This window comes from Montipora capricornis, chromosome 3 (genome assembly GCF_036669925.1).
Source record: "Montipora capricornis isolate CH-2021 chromosome 3, ASM3666992v2, whole genome shotgun sequence".
NCBI classification, from domain to species: Eukaryota; Metazoa; Cnidaria; class Anthozoa; order Scleractinia; family Acroporidae; genus Montipora; species Montipora capricornis.
In genome coordinates, this window is record NC_090885.1 from 15104758 (window position 1) to 15119757 (window position 15000).

Below are 15000 nucleotides of genomic sequence, written 5' to 3' on the forward strand. Positions count from 1 at the left end.
GAAAGGGGAGGGGGGGGGGGGGGGGTGCATGGGCTTGCGTTAGACTGGAAACCACCAATATCATACACATCCAACTAGTTCCCAGGCTTATGGCCAGAGTGTGGTTTGAACCCGGCGTGGTCGCATACACCCTTGGAACCGCCGTTATGCTGCTTCCGGGAAGGTACAGTGGAGACATTTTTCCCTTCAAGAAGTGTGTCCTAATATCACTGACAAAATTTCTTTGAGAGACGCATGGTGGACCCGTGATATTTGAATCTTGCAAATCGTGGGGCCGTATACGCAAAATAACTATGCAATGAAACATAACAGCTTAGAAACCCGGCAAAGGGGAAGTTAAATTCAAGACCATCGGAGACGGATCTTCTTTGTGGTCAAATTGGGATTGCACCCAGGAGCATCGACGAGCTTCTAATCCTCTCTTGTCGATCTCTTGAATTTCGAACAGATTTTCTGCATAACTTGATTAAGATGACTCTTCAGTGGACCTTCATCGATCGAAACTGTAAAGTGAAACTTTACCAAATCCAACTCGCCCACGGTCGATCAAGAACTTTGGCGAGATGACCTGTCACCAACGAGAAGCGGCGAATCTTGGAGCCATGCCAGCTCTCGTTGAACTGCTCAGCACATTTATATTTTTCAGATTGTTTTCTCTCTGTTGTTGTCTGGTGTAATGGGTGTGTATTTGATTTTTTTTTTCCAGGAAGATCGCCAGAAAAGACTAGGCCCAGGAGGCTTGGATCCTGTGGAAGTCTTTGAATCTTTACCAGCGGTAAATCAGTTTAGTCGAAGAAAGAATTAGAATAAACCAGAACTGAATTAAACATGTTACGTTTTTTTCTTTTGTGAAGTTAAATGGGCAAACGTTTGTTCATCTTCCAGGAGCTTCAAAAATGTTTCGAAGAAAAGGATATTCCGATGCTTCAAGAAGTTCTCGGCAAGATGCCAGACGAAGAAGCCAAAGGCTACCTTAAGAAATGCATTGACTCGGGTTTGTGGATTCCCAATGCACAAGATGCCCAAATGCAGTCGGATGCCGAGGAAGCAGAGCCTTGGTACAGCACCTCAAGTGAAGACGAGCAATACGAGGCTGTGAGTGAGGAGGCTGAAGAAAGGTTTTAAGTAGTTCCACAGTTTGCTATTGAAGAAAGCTCAACTACTACTACTACAGCATCATTTGCTTCTTTCTAGTGCTGCAATCGAGAAACGATGCTAAATTTTACGTTGTTGACATCTGCTCATTGACTAAAAGCAACGTTTTTAACTCGAGTTATACCATAAAAACGGTCGTGGAAGATTTTGTATATTCCTTTTTTTTCTGCAAAGGCCAAAGAATCGTCAGCCTCTTGAAAGGTCGTGCTTCCAAAAACGTCTAAGAAAAAAGGGAAACAATGCTAACAGATTAAACAGAAGAGATTCTTAGGCTCGGGTAAAACCGGAAATTCCTGGAGCTGTTAATACCAAGTTTTAAACAGGCTGCAACGTCAGTATTGTTTCTCAGTGCCTTGTTTTTGACGTGAATGGCAAGTGAATGATAATGAATCAAATTGCGCAAAATTAAACAATTATCTTGACCATTTATGAATAAAATTGTGATTTGGTTTTGATCTGTGCTTGTGATGTGATGGCTTGTTCCTCAAGTCCGAGGCGAATCACTGGGAAGGTTGTCCCTGACGGCAAGCCCTCTGGTGGCTGTGAAGGCCTATCCTTGATCTGCATACTCGTCGACTCCCTGGGCATGGGAATCCTTGGGCAGGTGGGCTCCGAAAGGCTGAAGCCCTTCCTCTCTCTACGTCTCTCCTCCGCGGTCTCTTTCCTGTTTGTCTCAAATGCTGCCGATCCTCGCTGTAATCGACTCACTCGAAGGTACAAAATATCCCCTCACGGCAGGAAAAAGGCAATTATCTGTAAGTTGGGTCGGTGGTCTATCGTTGAACAGCCTCGTTCTCATTCCTTCTCGTTTGCAACCCCAACCCCTTCTCGCCCTTGAATTCGCGATCATCCTGATTTGTTAATTTGCTTTGAATTCACTATTATCGTGAATTAAGAAGACTGAAAGCTTGAGATGGATTATGGGAAATGGTCATATTTGTTTAAAAAGATAACCCAAGCGTATGGACATAAGACTCGAAGCTGGGAATGTAGATTAACCCGACCACTCGACCATCACACCGCTAGCTGCTCAGGGACAATCTTTTGAACACTATTTGATAATGCTGTATTATCACTCGTCAACAAACAACATTAAACACTACAAAAGGTCGGTTTCCAAAGTTCACGGCAAAGCTAAACATTTTAAAATCAAAGCTTAGGCCTAAAGTATTAATCTAGCTTAGGCGCTTAAATGCTCGAGGACGCAACATGGTCTCTTCTCTAAATTATCGATTATCGTTAAATCCTATTTGCCCCGAATTTACTATTATCGATAATGCAGGGCACTATGTCCCAGGACTCACGGTAGCAGAGATAAAAGGGAAAGGAAAAGTCATATCCGTGGACTGGATTTGAACCCGGAGTTTCTACTCTTTAGGAACCGCTTCTTTCCGCTTCGCCAAAATAAAAAAGGTTTTATTAAGTCTCCCATATATCACTTAATTTAGGCCTAAGCTAAATTAATTAGGCCAAGCTTTGATTTTAAAATGATAGCTTTGACGTGAAGTTTGGTAACCGACCTTTTGCAATGCCTTAAATATTATTTGTTGCCGAGTGATAATACAGCATTATCAAATATAGCCTTGGTAGCATGTGGTTTGGCGAATTTTAGACGCTTCTTTCCACCGGGGTTGACTTTGAATATGGCCGTGCGAAAACCGAGCAAAGTCAAACAAGAACGCGAGGGAGGAGAGGCCGAGGAGGAGTCTCGCCTCCCGGCCCCTTCGCTTGATTTTCTCATAGCCATGATCACTCGAATTTTTGCTCCAAAGTGAGGCTAGTGAGGATGATTAGCACAAAGACATAAAGCCCTGGTTAAACTATCGAACAAAGTTGGAGTCAATGCTCCAACTTTGTTCGAACCAACACTGAGTACTTGATCGTGTGGCCACCCATGTTGGAAAATGTTCGTGTCACGTGTTCGATGGAGTTTGCATTTGATCAAACATTATGCCCAACAATTCTGCTCGAGGCAACCATCAATTGCGTTGTTTTGCCGCTCTTCCAACAAAGATGAGTCTTGAACCTTCAAGCCTAGGCTCCTAGCATCATTTGCAAGACGGCGGACAACGGCGAGGGAGACGTCATGACTTTTGATGAACAGCCAGTAACCTTGAAAAGCGAATATGAAGCAAGGCCACGTCCGAGGGACAGTTTTAGTCCCCTTTATCGTGATCGCCCTCTTTGGAGAGGGTTTAAAAATCTCTGTAAATTGATCCGGGCTCACTCTCATCATCTCCTAAATTATGGACGCGCGAATGGCGTAAGTGTACAATTACAGGTAACCAATAGGCCTCTTCCGCTTGTACGTTTTGTTTTCCCATTTCAGACCACATGAAGTCACTCTAGGGAACAGCTTCTTTCATATGTCGTCTTATGCATGTGCATATATATGTACGTATAACTTACGAAAAACAAAAGGAAAATTCCCTTGGGAACATCACGTGGTCTGAAAAAGGGAGAACAACGTCCAAGCTAAATAGGTCAATTTGGAGTTGTTCAAATTGGATACATGTAATTGGCCTGTAATTGGACATCCAGGTGGTCGCGCACAGAACCGATCAAAATCGAGAATTTTTTTAACAAGTTACGATTTAGTCACTAATTGCCGGCAAGAGTATTCGAAGTGTAACGGTGGGCAGACACGAGGGGTCATGTTGCAGGGACATGCATGTTGCAACGACAAAAAACTTGTGTAGTGCACACTGAGGCGATATGTAGCAGGGACGTGTAGCGGCGACATGCAGGGACATGTACCCGCAACATTTTCACGTGTGTGCACATGTTCTGATTTTGTCCCTGCTACAAGTCCCCGCTACACGACCCCAATGCATGTCGCCTCAGTGTGTGCTACACACCTTTTTGTCGCTGCAACATGTCGTGTCTGCCCACTTAAGACACCAATAAACTACACAGCTTGAAACAAACAAAGTTAGATTTAATAATTATTACACGTCTTCGTTTTACAATAAATTTCTTTTAATTTGCACCTATTTTATAATTATAAGATTTCTGCCTAACTACTACGCATTTTGACATTCAGAAAACTTCAACTTAACGTACAATACTTAAATCAGCGAAAAGCCTTTCTGGTCTTGGCCATGCTGTTTCAAAACCGAAAAAATGAGCACACTTGTCGATTTTGACACTTTAAAAATAAGGGTCTTTGTTTCGTGCGGGTAAAAAACTGTTTTAAGCGCTCGATAGGGTTAAAAAGAAAAAAATAATTCCGGCATCTCATGTTATTAGTTTTGACGGAAACAACAACTGGCCGATAAAATAGCCCACAACTTGGCCCGGTATAATTTACGATTTTATGGGGAACCCTTAAGTTTTCGGGCGAAACGAAAAAAAAAGGGTCTAAATAATAGCTTTCTCCAAAAAAATGATTCCTTCAATATAAACTTGACAATATTACTTCAATGAGTCACTACAGTCAACCTCATCGGTGTAACCTTGAACTATTTATACAATAGTAACAAAGGTCTTTGCTGTCTGAATCCTATATGAAACGATAACTGTGGTATTCCTGCTGAAAGTCCATCTGAGTTACGATGTTTCGCTCGTGTCCAATTCAACGCTTTTCCTTTTTGCATCACAACGTCTAAGTTGCGATAGGAATTAGTGACCTCTCCTCTATCCCGCCCGCTTGCTCCCACCCCTCCCTAGTTACGCCTATCTAACAGACTATAACTAAAACTAAACATAAGAGCTTTATTTAGAGTTTTCTTTTCCATTAATTTTCTTTGAATAGAAATACAGACAAAGCAGGTTCCTCTTACCTTAAAGCATATTTATATCTTTTAAATCTCTGAATATAAGGCTATGTTTGAAATAGTATTAATTTAATATTCTTTAGCATCCTACAGTTAATATGCAGGCAGAATTAACAATGAAATCCACGAGTCCTTAACAGCAGGAAAAAAAAACTTGCAGAAGGAACTCTAAACCAAACAAAATCTCAATCTCTAAAAGAATTTTGTCTCTCTCGCCTTTCCGAGCAATTTGCACTCTGGTCCCCAGAGTCAACTGGTCCTCTTTCCCGCCAGAGACTGGGCATGAGGACTAGTCCTCGAGCCTAGCCTAAGGCAGATTAGAGAGCTAGCCGTGAAGACGCCTCCGTAAAAATGTATTAAGTTTTGAAGTAAATATCCGTTGTAATTTGACAACTTGAACATATGCGCTGACGTTTGCTTCCGAGAAATATCTTCCCGTGTGGTGGGCAGATGGCATCTATCAGTTTTGGGCAAGTGCGAAGTTTCAACTTGCCAGCTTACATCAAACTGTCGTTATGTAGCCTGACAAAAGAATAAGAAAATATATGAAAGAATATAAATGGTTACAATCTCTTCTTTGCAGTATTGCACCTTGTTAAAACGATATTTCTTAAAATTTATCAGTGGCATATTATCGTCCTCATTTGTTACACCTCAACCCTCGGTTTTTCTCAAAGTAAGATGATCTTTAACAATTATTCCATGGACACGAGTTGCACAAAATCAATCTCGAATAAGCACCGCCCTCGAATAACCGCTGTGGTCCCAATGCGGCGCCTATTCGAGGAGTTTCGTAAAATTATCGCAACATGGGAAATTAATTTGCATCAAAACCGATGTTTTTCTGTTCAAAGTGATTGTATGTCACTGCTCGACCATTAAGCAAAACGCCGTCAGAGTCAAATGGTGACAATCGAAAGACGGTTCAGTAACTCTCCGTACAGATATAGAAAATGAACCCTTAAAGTAAAAGGAAATATTTCGGTGTGGCGTCCGATTTTTAAATAAGCCCCGCCCTCAGAATGGCGCTGCCCTTGAATAAGGGCCGCACGAGAGAACGTTGTCTAAAATATTATTTCCCGTTATTGTAGAGAGAAAACTGAAAATTTATCCTCGAGTGCTCACGTCTTCCACACAACCTCAAATTTGGTCAAATTCACGTCGTTGTAAGGGCGAGGACGGGATAGAAATGTCTACAAATGTAAAACGAACGCGCAGGGCATGCAGAACTTTTGTTTTTTCTCATTAAGCCCTGGCTTATCGAACGAAGTTAAGAGTAGACGCTCCAACTTTGCTTGATCCAACATTGTTCGACCGTTTGACCGTCCACGTTGGAAGACGTTCGTCCAACATTTACTGCTCGATCAAGTGTTGGATAAAGTTTGCTTTTGATCAAACATTTCGCCCAACAATTCTGCTCGACGCAACTATATTGTAGTGTTTTGCCGCTCTTCTAACAAAGTTGTGTCCTGAATCGAGTCACGTCCACGTCCTACTAGCCAATCACGAATCGCCATCTTATTTTCAATCCTAGGCTTCCAGCACAATTTGCAACAAAGGATGACGGACAAGGACGAAGATGACGTCAAGGATATTGATGAACAGCCAAAAACCTTGAACAGCGAGCATGAAGCAAGGTAATGTCTGCGGGACACATTTAGTACTCTTTATCATGATCGCTCTCTGGACAGCGTTTAAAATTTCTGAAAATTGATCCGTGCTTATTCTCATCATCTCCTAAGCGCGGGTGTATCTTGCAGTGAACATACCCTTAAGCTTTTCTTCACGTTCTCTTAATCATTCTTTGGCCTTTCCTCGTTTGAATCGGTCACTTCCGTCCTCCAACCGATCCAGTAGCATTTGGTTGTGTGACTAAAGTGACGTGTTTCCAATAACGTTATGTATGCGTATCCAACATTGTTAGAAGCGTTCTCATGACAATGTTGGGACGTGGTCTTCCGCTAACAACGTGACAACCCGTAGCCAGGGCTTTAGATCCATTGTTTAAAGGTGTTCTCATAGCCTTCGTCGTCGTCCTTGCTTTAAGTTCCCTAATATATCGCTCCACATACCGCAATAGAGCGAGTTTCAATCGAGTGTCGTAAAACCAAAACCAAAATAATTACTTTGGCCAATCAAAAAGGACGGAGACAATCCAGTAAACCAATCAAAACTCGAAGTAATTACACGTAGCCGACACAAAGCGCGGGAAAATGTGCACGCGGGAGCCACGATTGGTTTTGGTTCCACTTCTGATTGGTTGAAAAAGTGGCGCGAGAACTTTGAGCCAATCACTGAGTGAAGTATTGCAAAACCAAAGCAATCGCTAATTACTTTGGACACTCAATTGAAAACAGCTCTATAACATCACCTATATATAAACACTTTACCCGCGAGCTTAAAGGGATCATTACCGTCTGATATGTTCTCTGGTTTGTTTTCAAGTTACTTTGTTTTTTTCAGAATGAATTATTTCAATGTCTGTTGAGTTCTGAGTTATCCGCAATCAAGTGGATTCTTTCATCACTGATCCATTTTACATTGCTGTTATTTATTCGATCATAATGTCATTTCATTCGCTCTTTTTTTTTTTTTTCAGTTCTTCGTTTTATGTATATTGTCAATTTGTAGTTTTCCGACATAAGGTCTTGGATTGACTGTAGTGTTCAGTTCCATTTATAAAAAATCTCTTACTCTTGTTCCGTGTTACTAGCAAACTGTTAGTAAATAAATGAAGAGAAGAGATGATAGTTTTCAGCGGTGTCTCAAGCACACTTGGAAAAAATCCGAGTGCTTCTCGACAGGAGCCGAACCTAGGACCTTCTGATGCTCTGCCACTGAGCAAAAAGAGACTCGCGGGAGCTCGTGGTCATTAAATTAGGGTCAGGTAATCGGAAGGTCGTAGTTTCGACTCCAGCGAAGGATTTTTCCGCGTAACCCCGAAACAACATTGAACAATTATCATCTCTACATTTCATCTAACGAGATTAACAATTTCCATCTCAGTCATTTACTTCAATGTTAGTGAATAGTTATTTCGTCTCAGTCATTTATTTCAATGTTAGTAAATAGTTAATTCACTTAACTGATTCTGGAGGAGATTCGCCTTTTGTACATGGCTACACACACAAGGAAGGTTAACATCAGTTAGTAATTAAGCAACTGCAATTCAATAGTGTTTTGAGCGTTAACAGCGATTTTGTCAATTTTATACAATGTTACACGATTGTTACTTAAAAAGGATTATAAATAGCAGTGAGCAGTTTTTAGTCACAAAAGTTTTTTTTCCCCTCAGTAATATTCATTTTCTTTAGGTCAAAGTCATTATTATTATTATTATTATTATTATTATTATTATTATTATTATTATTATTATTATTATTATTATTATTATTATTATTATTATTATTATTATAACTATTACTATTACTATTATGTAAACATTATAGCTATATTTCAAATTCAAACAATATAGCCTAATAGAGGGACCACCAAGAATTTTGTTGGCCCCTTTTACAACTTCGTTTTTATCATGGTTTTTACTCAATGTCACTATGGACAAGTCCCGATAACACTTTTCGGATTATTTGCACAAATTGTTTGTTTCAAAAATATTTTCCAGTTCCTTTACTGTCTCTTTTATACCTCCACCGAGTGCACTGATCACAAGAGGCACAAGTCTGACTTTGAAACCTGGTCTTCGTCCTCTAAGTTCAAATACAAGCTTTTTGTAATTTGTTTTTTTTTTTATTTTCTTGTGGGCACGCCATATCACATATCCAGATATTCTTCTTTTCCTTTTCTTCAATTATCAAATCTGGTCTTCTAGGTGTTGTCGTCTTTCTCAAATTAAACTCAAACTCCCACACTAGCGTCGCTTGAGAATTCTCCAAAACATGTCCCCTTGAACATTTTTCCTGGTACCATTTCACATATTTATCTAACCGATTGTATGCCATTAGCGCTCTGTTGTGTCTTATTACGTACTCACTGCTTGCTATCGTTTTGCATCCAGCCAAAAGATGTTGTACAGTCTCTTTTTGTTCACCACACAATATGCACTTACAGCATTCAGTGAGTCCCCTTGCGGCTTTCCATGCTCTAGTTTCAATCAATTTCTCTAGCATTGACATAATGGCTGATGTCTTTCTGGGTGTCACATTTTGTTCAAGCCATATGTTGCACTTCTGGTCTTGGACTTTGCATTTCTTTCTGATGGTAGTTTTCCTCTCTTTTTTTAAGCATGATTTCACCAGTTTCCAAGCTTGTTTCCATGCTTTGTCGAGTATGTTCCCTTCCAATATTATGCTTTCCCCTTCAAATTCCACTGTCTTCTCTTTCGTTTGCATTGCCGTTATTGCTTCATCATTAATTGAGTTGTTCTCTTTCATTGTTTCTCGTTTCCAGGCTGCCTTGATTCATCTGTTGTCAGACATTGACATGTAACATGCTACTCGTAATCTCGATTCTTCAGATACATCCCTTAGTGATTTCAGCGCTCTTCATGTACAATCTTTCGTCGCTTGCTTGTCGTCTTAGCATGTTGTTCTTTCTCAACTCTCTTTTAATGACTTGATCTAGTTCTGTAAATTCAGATTGAGGGAATTTGCACACATTCATTAGGTATGCTGCTACAGGTATCACTTTGGTATTTATAGCTCTGATCAAGTTCTTGTAATTCAACCCTGTCTTAGTTATGATCTTCATCGTTCTACTAACTTCTTCCTTCACTCTATTGTAAACTTCTTTGGTCTTAATTCCATCGGCCTGCTCTACTCCTAAGAACTTGTATATCTCATTCTGGTCAGGGTCCACGGTTTTCATTCTTTCATGCAACACCTGCAGTCCTTCCCCTTTAATCATCGTTCCCCTTTCAAAAACAATTTCAGCATACGTCGCTACTCCATAACATGCACCTGTATCATTGCTTGCTTGTACAATCATATCATTGACATCTTTCAAGATTTTACGACTCTCCTGATATACTTTCTAATCATCTGCAAACAGGCTATGAGTACGTTTAACATCTCTGTTTCCTGGCTCACCTATACGGTATCCTTTCGATTCTTGGAGGAGTTTACATACTGAGACTTCAGACAAATAGAAAGCAAGAGGTGAGTAGCTGTCTCTACAAAGAAAACCACACATGATTTCGATCCACCTACTGACTCTCTTTTCACTATCCTTCCAGATCTCAAGTCCAGTTTTCCACTTTCTCATCAGTTCACTCAAAAGTGCTATCACGTTTCCTGATATATCCAAGTATAGACTCGCAACATCTAATCATGGTGCACTTTTTAATAGGCTTTTTTGTAGTCGTAAAAGGCTACTGTAAGATTTCGGTGGTACGTCTTGACCTCTTCCATAATGGATTTGTCTATAATCAACTGATCAACAGTACCCAACACTCCTGCTATTGCCCCTAATTGCCCTTCATCCCAAATCTCATTGTCTATGGCATGCTGTCTCATATATTCACCAACCAGTCCTGTAAGAAGCTTATATGAGGTGTTCCGACATGTAATTGGACGGTAGTTCTTCTCGTCACTTAAAATCTTTCGTTTTTGGGAGTAATACTGCCCTTCCTGATGGCCACCAAACTGGTATTAACTTATTATCATTCCTAATTTTTTGAAAGGCTCTCTTCAGTGCCTTTCTGGCTGGTTTTAATCTTTTCTACCGGAAGTTTTGGATGCCGTCAATTCTTGGTGTCGTCCCGATTTTTCCTCTTGTTGGCCTCTTTAGTAAGGTTCTCTTCTGTGATGTTGAATTCGTTCACATTTCTAACCTTTTCCCTAAGTTGGCCGCACACTTTCCATCCATGGCATTTTCCGGTGTTCTATTATCTTTTTCGCATATGTCTCCCCAAAACTGGACAAACTTGTCCATCTCAGATATCTGTTCTTCATGTTCTGTTCCTCCTTCTGCCTTCTTGAAAATAGTTCTTTTGGTCCCTTTCAAAGTTGGCATTACCCATTATTCTTTGTTTTCTCTGAATCATCTTCTGCAGTTTAATTTTCTTGTGCCTGAGTTCGTCAATCCAACTATCCTTGTGTGATTTCAATGTCCTGGTTGTTGTTTCCACACCACCCATTGATTTTTGTAATTGTTTCAGGATTTCCTTCTCTTTTGTTGTTGCTTTCCTCTTCTAAGTCCTTCTATGTATCTCATTGCTGACTCTTGCTATTTGTTGTCTGAGTTTTTCCATCTGCCTTGAGTTTCCTCTTCCGTCTGTTTCCATTTGAGGGTTTTTAATTTCCTTTGGCCTTTTTTCTCGTTTAGCACTATTCCTGTTTTGATCGCAATAGCCTTTGCCATTGCACAATCCTTGTCTGTAATCTCAGGAATGTTCTCGTCTCCATGCAGGTACTGGTCTAGTATCCTGTTTGCACTTTCCTCAATCTCTGGTGTTAATTTAAGTTTACACAGCTTTTCTCTGGATTCCAGTTCTAACATGGTACTATGATTCAGATCTTCCAACAGTTGGTTGAATATTTCTTCCAGTTATTCATCTTCTTCTCTGATTTCTGTTCCTGGTTCCTGTTTTTTCGTGATTTCATCAGTTAAATCTTCTATAGTAGCTTCAAGTTCAGTTTCATGCTCCTGAATCACTTCATGTTATCTCTCTGCTTATTGTTCATTGCCCTGCTGCAAGTCTATACCATTCCTGTTTCTTACTAACATGAAGTTCTTTACCGCCGGCTCTCTTTTGAAACTTGATGCATTGTCTCTGAGCTTTTGCATGCTAGCATTTGCGTATTCTGGGTACTCAAAATCCCATCTTTCTTTTACTCTTTTCATGAATCCTCGACCCTTTTCTCGTTCTTCTCCATCAATTTGCAACAGTTTGATTTTCATTTCTGTAGTCCATTCAGTGTTTCTTTGTTCTTCTATACTTTGAGTCCCAGTCTCTTCTCCCACTCCCCATCCTTCCTTTACAAAACGCCTTGCATTATCAACTAAATTTTGTGTTGTTCTCTTTTCTTCTAGAAACTCATGGACTCATCGATCTTTTATCCTTTCCATGAAGTTTTTACATTTCTGTCTTTCTTCTCTGTTGATTTTTTTGTTTCTCTTCATTTGTCCATTCTCGATTGTTCATGGTATGAACTCTGTTGTGTTTTATACGGCATGCTTCATTTTCAGCACTAACTTTCGGTGCTACTGTTTCATTAGCATCATCGTATTCTGGTCCCATTATGTCCCATCTAAGTTTGTATTTATGCAAGGGACATAAGTCCATCCAAAGTTGCCCGGCTCTCTGGGTAAGGCTAGTACTGATAGGTGACGCCACTTCCCATCAGGTTTCGCTAACGACCACATAACACGTTGGCCAATCCATTCTTCCGACATGTAAAATCCCTAGCACGGTATCTTAGATTTCGTGAGCTACATAATTTCGTGTGTCTACAACTAGATTGGTTGCTTTCACCACAGCTAAGGAGCCCAATCTACCCCTACCCGCTAGTCTCGGAGGTTTTATATCAGAGTTTTCCTTAATTCTCCTAGACGAGCTGCCTTCACCAAGGCTAAGGAGCACCGTCTGCCCCATTTATTATTATTATTATTATCATCATCATCATCATTATTATTATTATTATTATTATTATTATTATTATATCCTCAAAAATTTTTTGACATGGATTTTTTACGCTTTTGTCTGTAGTTTCAGCTAAAAAATGTGGAAACTCGTACTCAACAATCAACTGAGACATTTTTTGAAAGCGGAAATATATGAAGCGCGATAGTGTCAATAACTCTGCAAAACACGACGAGCAATTAAGAGAGGTTTTTTTTCATTCAGGCCGCGTGGAGATTTGAGCGAGCACAAAAAAATGGGTGGAAGAGACTGGGAAGAGTAACTCGTCCCAACTTTCGCGCGGCCAAAATGCTTAATTATTTCCTAGGGCTCTTCGTTCCCTAAGCAGGCCAAAAATACATGTCAAGAACAAACCTTTGGCTGCAATCATTGAATCAAAAAGTCTGTCTTCCTCTTGTTCCCTGGAAAAGATATAAACAGTTTTTAACCGCATTTGCTGTTCCACCTGGGTGCATGGTCCTGGATCCAACATTTGCCCTGTTTTGAGACGAGCCAACTGGTTGCTCATTTCCCGAGTTGGGTTTCTTAACGATTATTTGAAATATTACTGATTGAAGGTACACGAAAACGTACGACCCAAAAGCTTCAAGATTCAAATAGGACCGTGTGTAAATAGAGCACTTGACTCAAATTTAGCAGAGAATCCATTTTACTCTTTACCTACCTTTTTCGCTCTTCGTCTAAAAGCTCTACTAAAGCGTTTCTCTGCTCCACAATATCCACAAGCTGCTTAGTCTTTTGCTGTATCACCCTGTTGTCATGTTTTGAATGATCTGTGGTGATTCAAAAAAATGATCAACTGACTCGTTTGAAGACTTTCGAAAAAAATTGCTCACTCGACTCGAGCGCAGACTAAGGATCTTCTTTATTCATTACATTAAATATGTCGCCGTACCGTTTGCTTTGTTTCGGCATAGTAGAGGTTCATATTTTCCTCGGGAATTCTTACTCAAGACCGTCGCGGGAAAAGGTAAGAAAAGTCCCATTTACCTGATACTGAGCATCTTTGTAGATCACACAAAAAAACTAAATCAAATCTTACAAACATTTAAAGATATGTTGGAAGTGTTATTAGATCAACGGCTTAAACTGACCTTCCTTCATTATCAGTTCTCGTATTTCCTGCTCAAGTCTTCCCTGTTGATCTTCAAGCTGAATCGAATTACCACTGCAAGATGAAAATGCAGAAATAACTTAACAGCGAAGGCTATGCGCCAGACAGGTGGGTAATACGAAATAAGTGAAGGAATTGGCACTCTTAACTTCCCGTTGTTTGAAGGTTTCAAAACGCTCACGCAACGACGTTTACGTCTCCCGGAACGGCATAAGACGATCATAAGAATAGGAAATCGATCGTATGAACGCAAAAGCATTTCGTGACCTAAGGGAACGAGTGATATTTTCACAGTTTTCAAAACATCACGAGTGACCATAAATAACGAAATACAGGAGCAAGTTCATACGATTTTTGATTTATTATATACTCAACAAAATCACTACATCGCTTTGTTTCACCTTCCATATTGCACTCTACAACCACTTTGTTCATTCGTCGTTGACCAATCAGAAAAGCGATAATCATATTTTGTTGAGCATATAATAATTAAATTTACGGGTCTGCATGACTGATTTTTTCTTGTCTTTCACTCAAAGACGGCGTTATTAGACCAAACTCTGTCGAAGCTGTGAGCACCACAACAATAAGCACTTGTCAGGTTTGTTTCCCGAGACCTTCAGAGCGGAAACAAAACTCACTGTTTCCCGTGGGGCCACTCAAAATAGAACAATACATGGATTTTTACACGGAATTTGCGGCTGTTTCAAAGATGCACGACCTCATCACGTGCGAGTCGAAAGTTCAAGTCGTTGTTTCCCTAGGGAGTTAGTGAGTTTTGTTCGCCTTAGGGAGTTAGTGAGTTTTGACCCATGACACGTGACACGTTCTCCTCCAATCGGAAAACGTATTTGAGTTGGGAGGTATAACAATGAATTTTATGTCTCTCCCTCTACACTTATCCTCGTACAAAACCATTCTAACTCCTGCATAGTTACAACCATATCTATTCCAAGTTTTAGTGAATCGAAGTAATTGTCCTGTGATAAGAATGACGCGGATTTTCACCTATTTTTAAAAGGCGTTCTCATAGCTTTTATTTTGCATTCAGATATCTCCCCATTCTTCGCCAGCTAGTCGCTGGCTTTTCGCATGCAGTCTTTGTAGTCTAACAGTTTAAACAAAGCCCAGGAATCTTCAGAGAAAATTGTAAACAAAAATTTGCATTTGAGTACCCCGTAACATGACAAACCGCATGAACGAACAACAACAGTAAAAAATAAGGAGCCACTTACTGAATAACAAGTTCTGACTCGTATCGTATCAAGGCGTTCTTCCTGTTCACCAAATTAAACCACTGTAACATCAACTGCTGCTCTTCTGATCCACCCGCTGGTAAATTAAAAAGACGGAGA

General features: G+C 40.1%; 2 protein-coding genes across 3 annotated transcripts in view; one reads left to right on the plus strand and one right to left on the minus strand.

The window, feature by feature from the left end:
• Positions 1–1612, plus strand: part of LOC138042350 (hsp90 co-chaperone Cdc37-like) — a 17169-nt gene extending 15557 nt beyond the window's left edge. The window contains exons 10-11 of the mRNA XM_068888206.1: positions 707–775; positions 886–1612. Of these exons, the coding sequence (XP_068744307.1) occupies positions 707–775; positions 886–1125 (309 nt within the window). The 3' untranslated portion in view covers positions 1126–1612. The remainder of the gene's footprint in view (positions 1–706; positions 776–885) is intronic.
• Positions 1613–4072: 2460 nt separating this feature from the next.
• Positions 4073–15000, minus strand: part of LOC138042352 (F-actin-monooxygenase mical1-like) — a 35688-nt gene continuing 24760 nt past the window's right edge. The window contains exons 16-20 of one of the 2 annotated variants that reach the window (XM_068888209.1): positions 14881–14977; positions 13626–13699; positions 13196–13304; positions 12886–12932; positions 4073–5453 (exon numbers count right to left, since the gene is read on the minus strand). In XM_068888209.1, the coding sequence (XP_068744310.1) occupies positions 5434–5453; positions 12886–12932; positions 13196–13304; positions 13626–13699; positions 14881–14977 (347 nt within the window). In that variant the 3' untranslated portion in view covers positions 4073–5433. Of the gene's footprint in view, positions 5454–7961; positions 8051–12885; positions 12933–13195; positions 13305–13625; positions 13700–14880; positions 14978–15000 lie in introns of those variants that run through there. The other variant, XM_068888208.1, reaches the window with a different exon arrangement.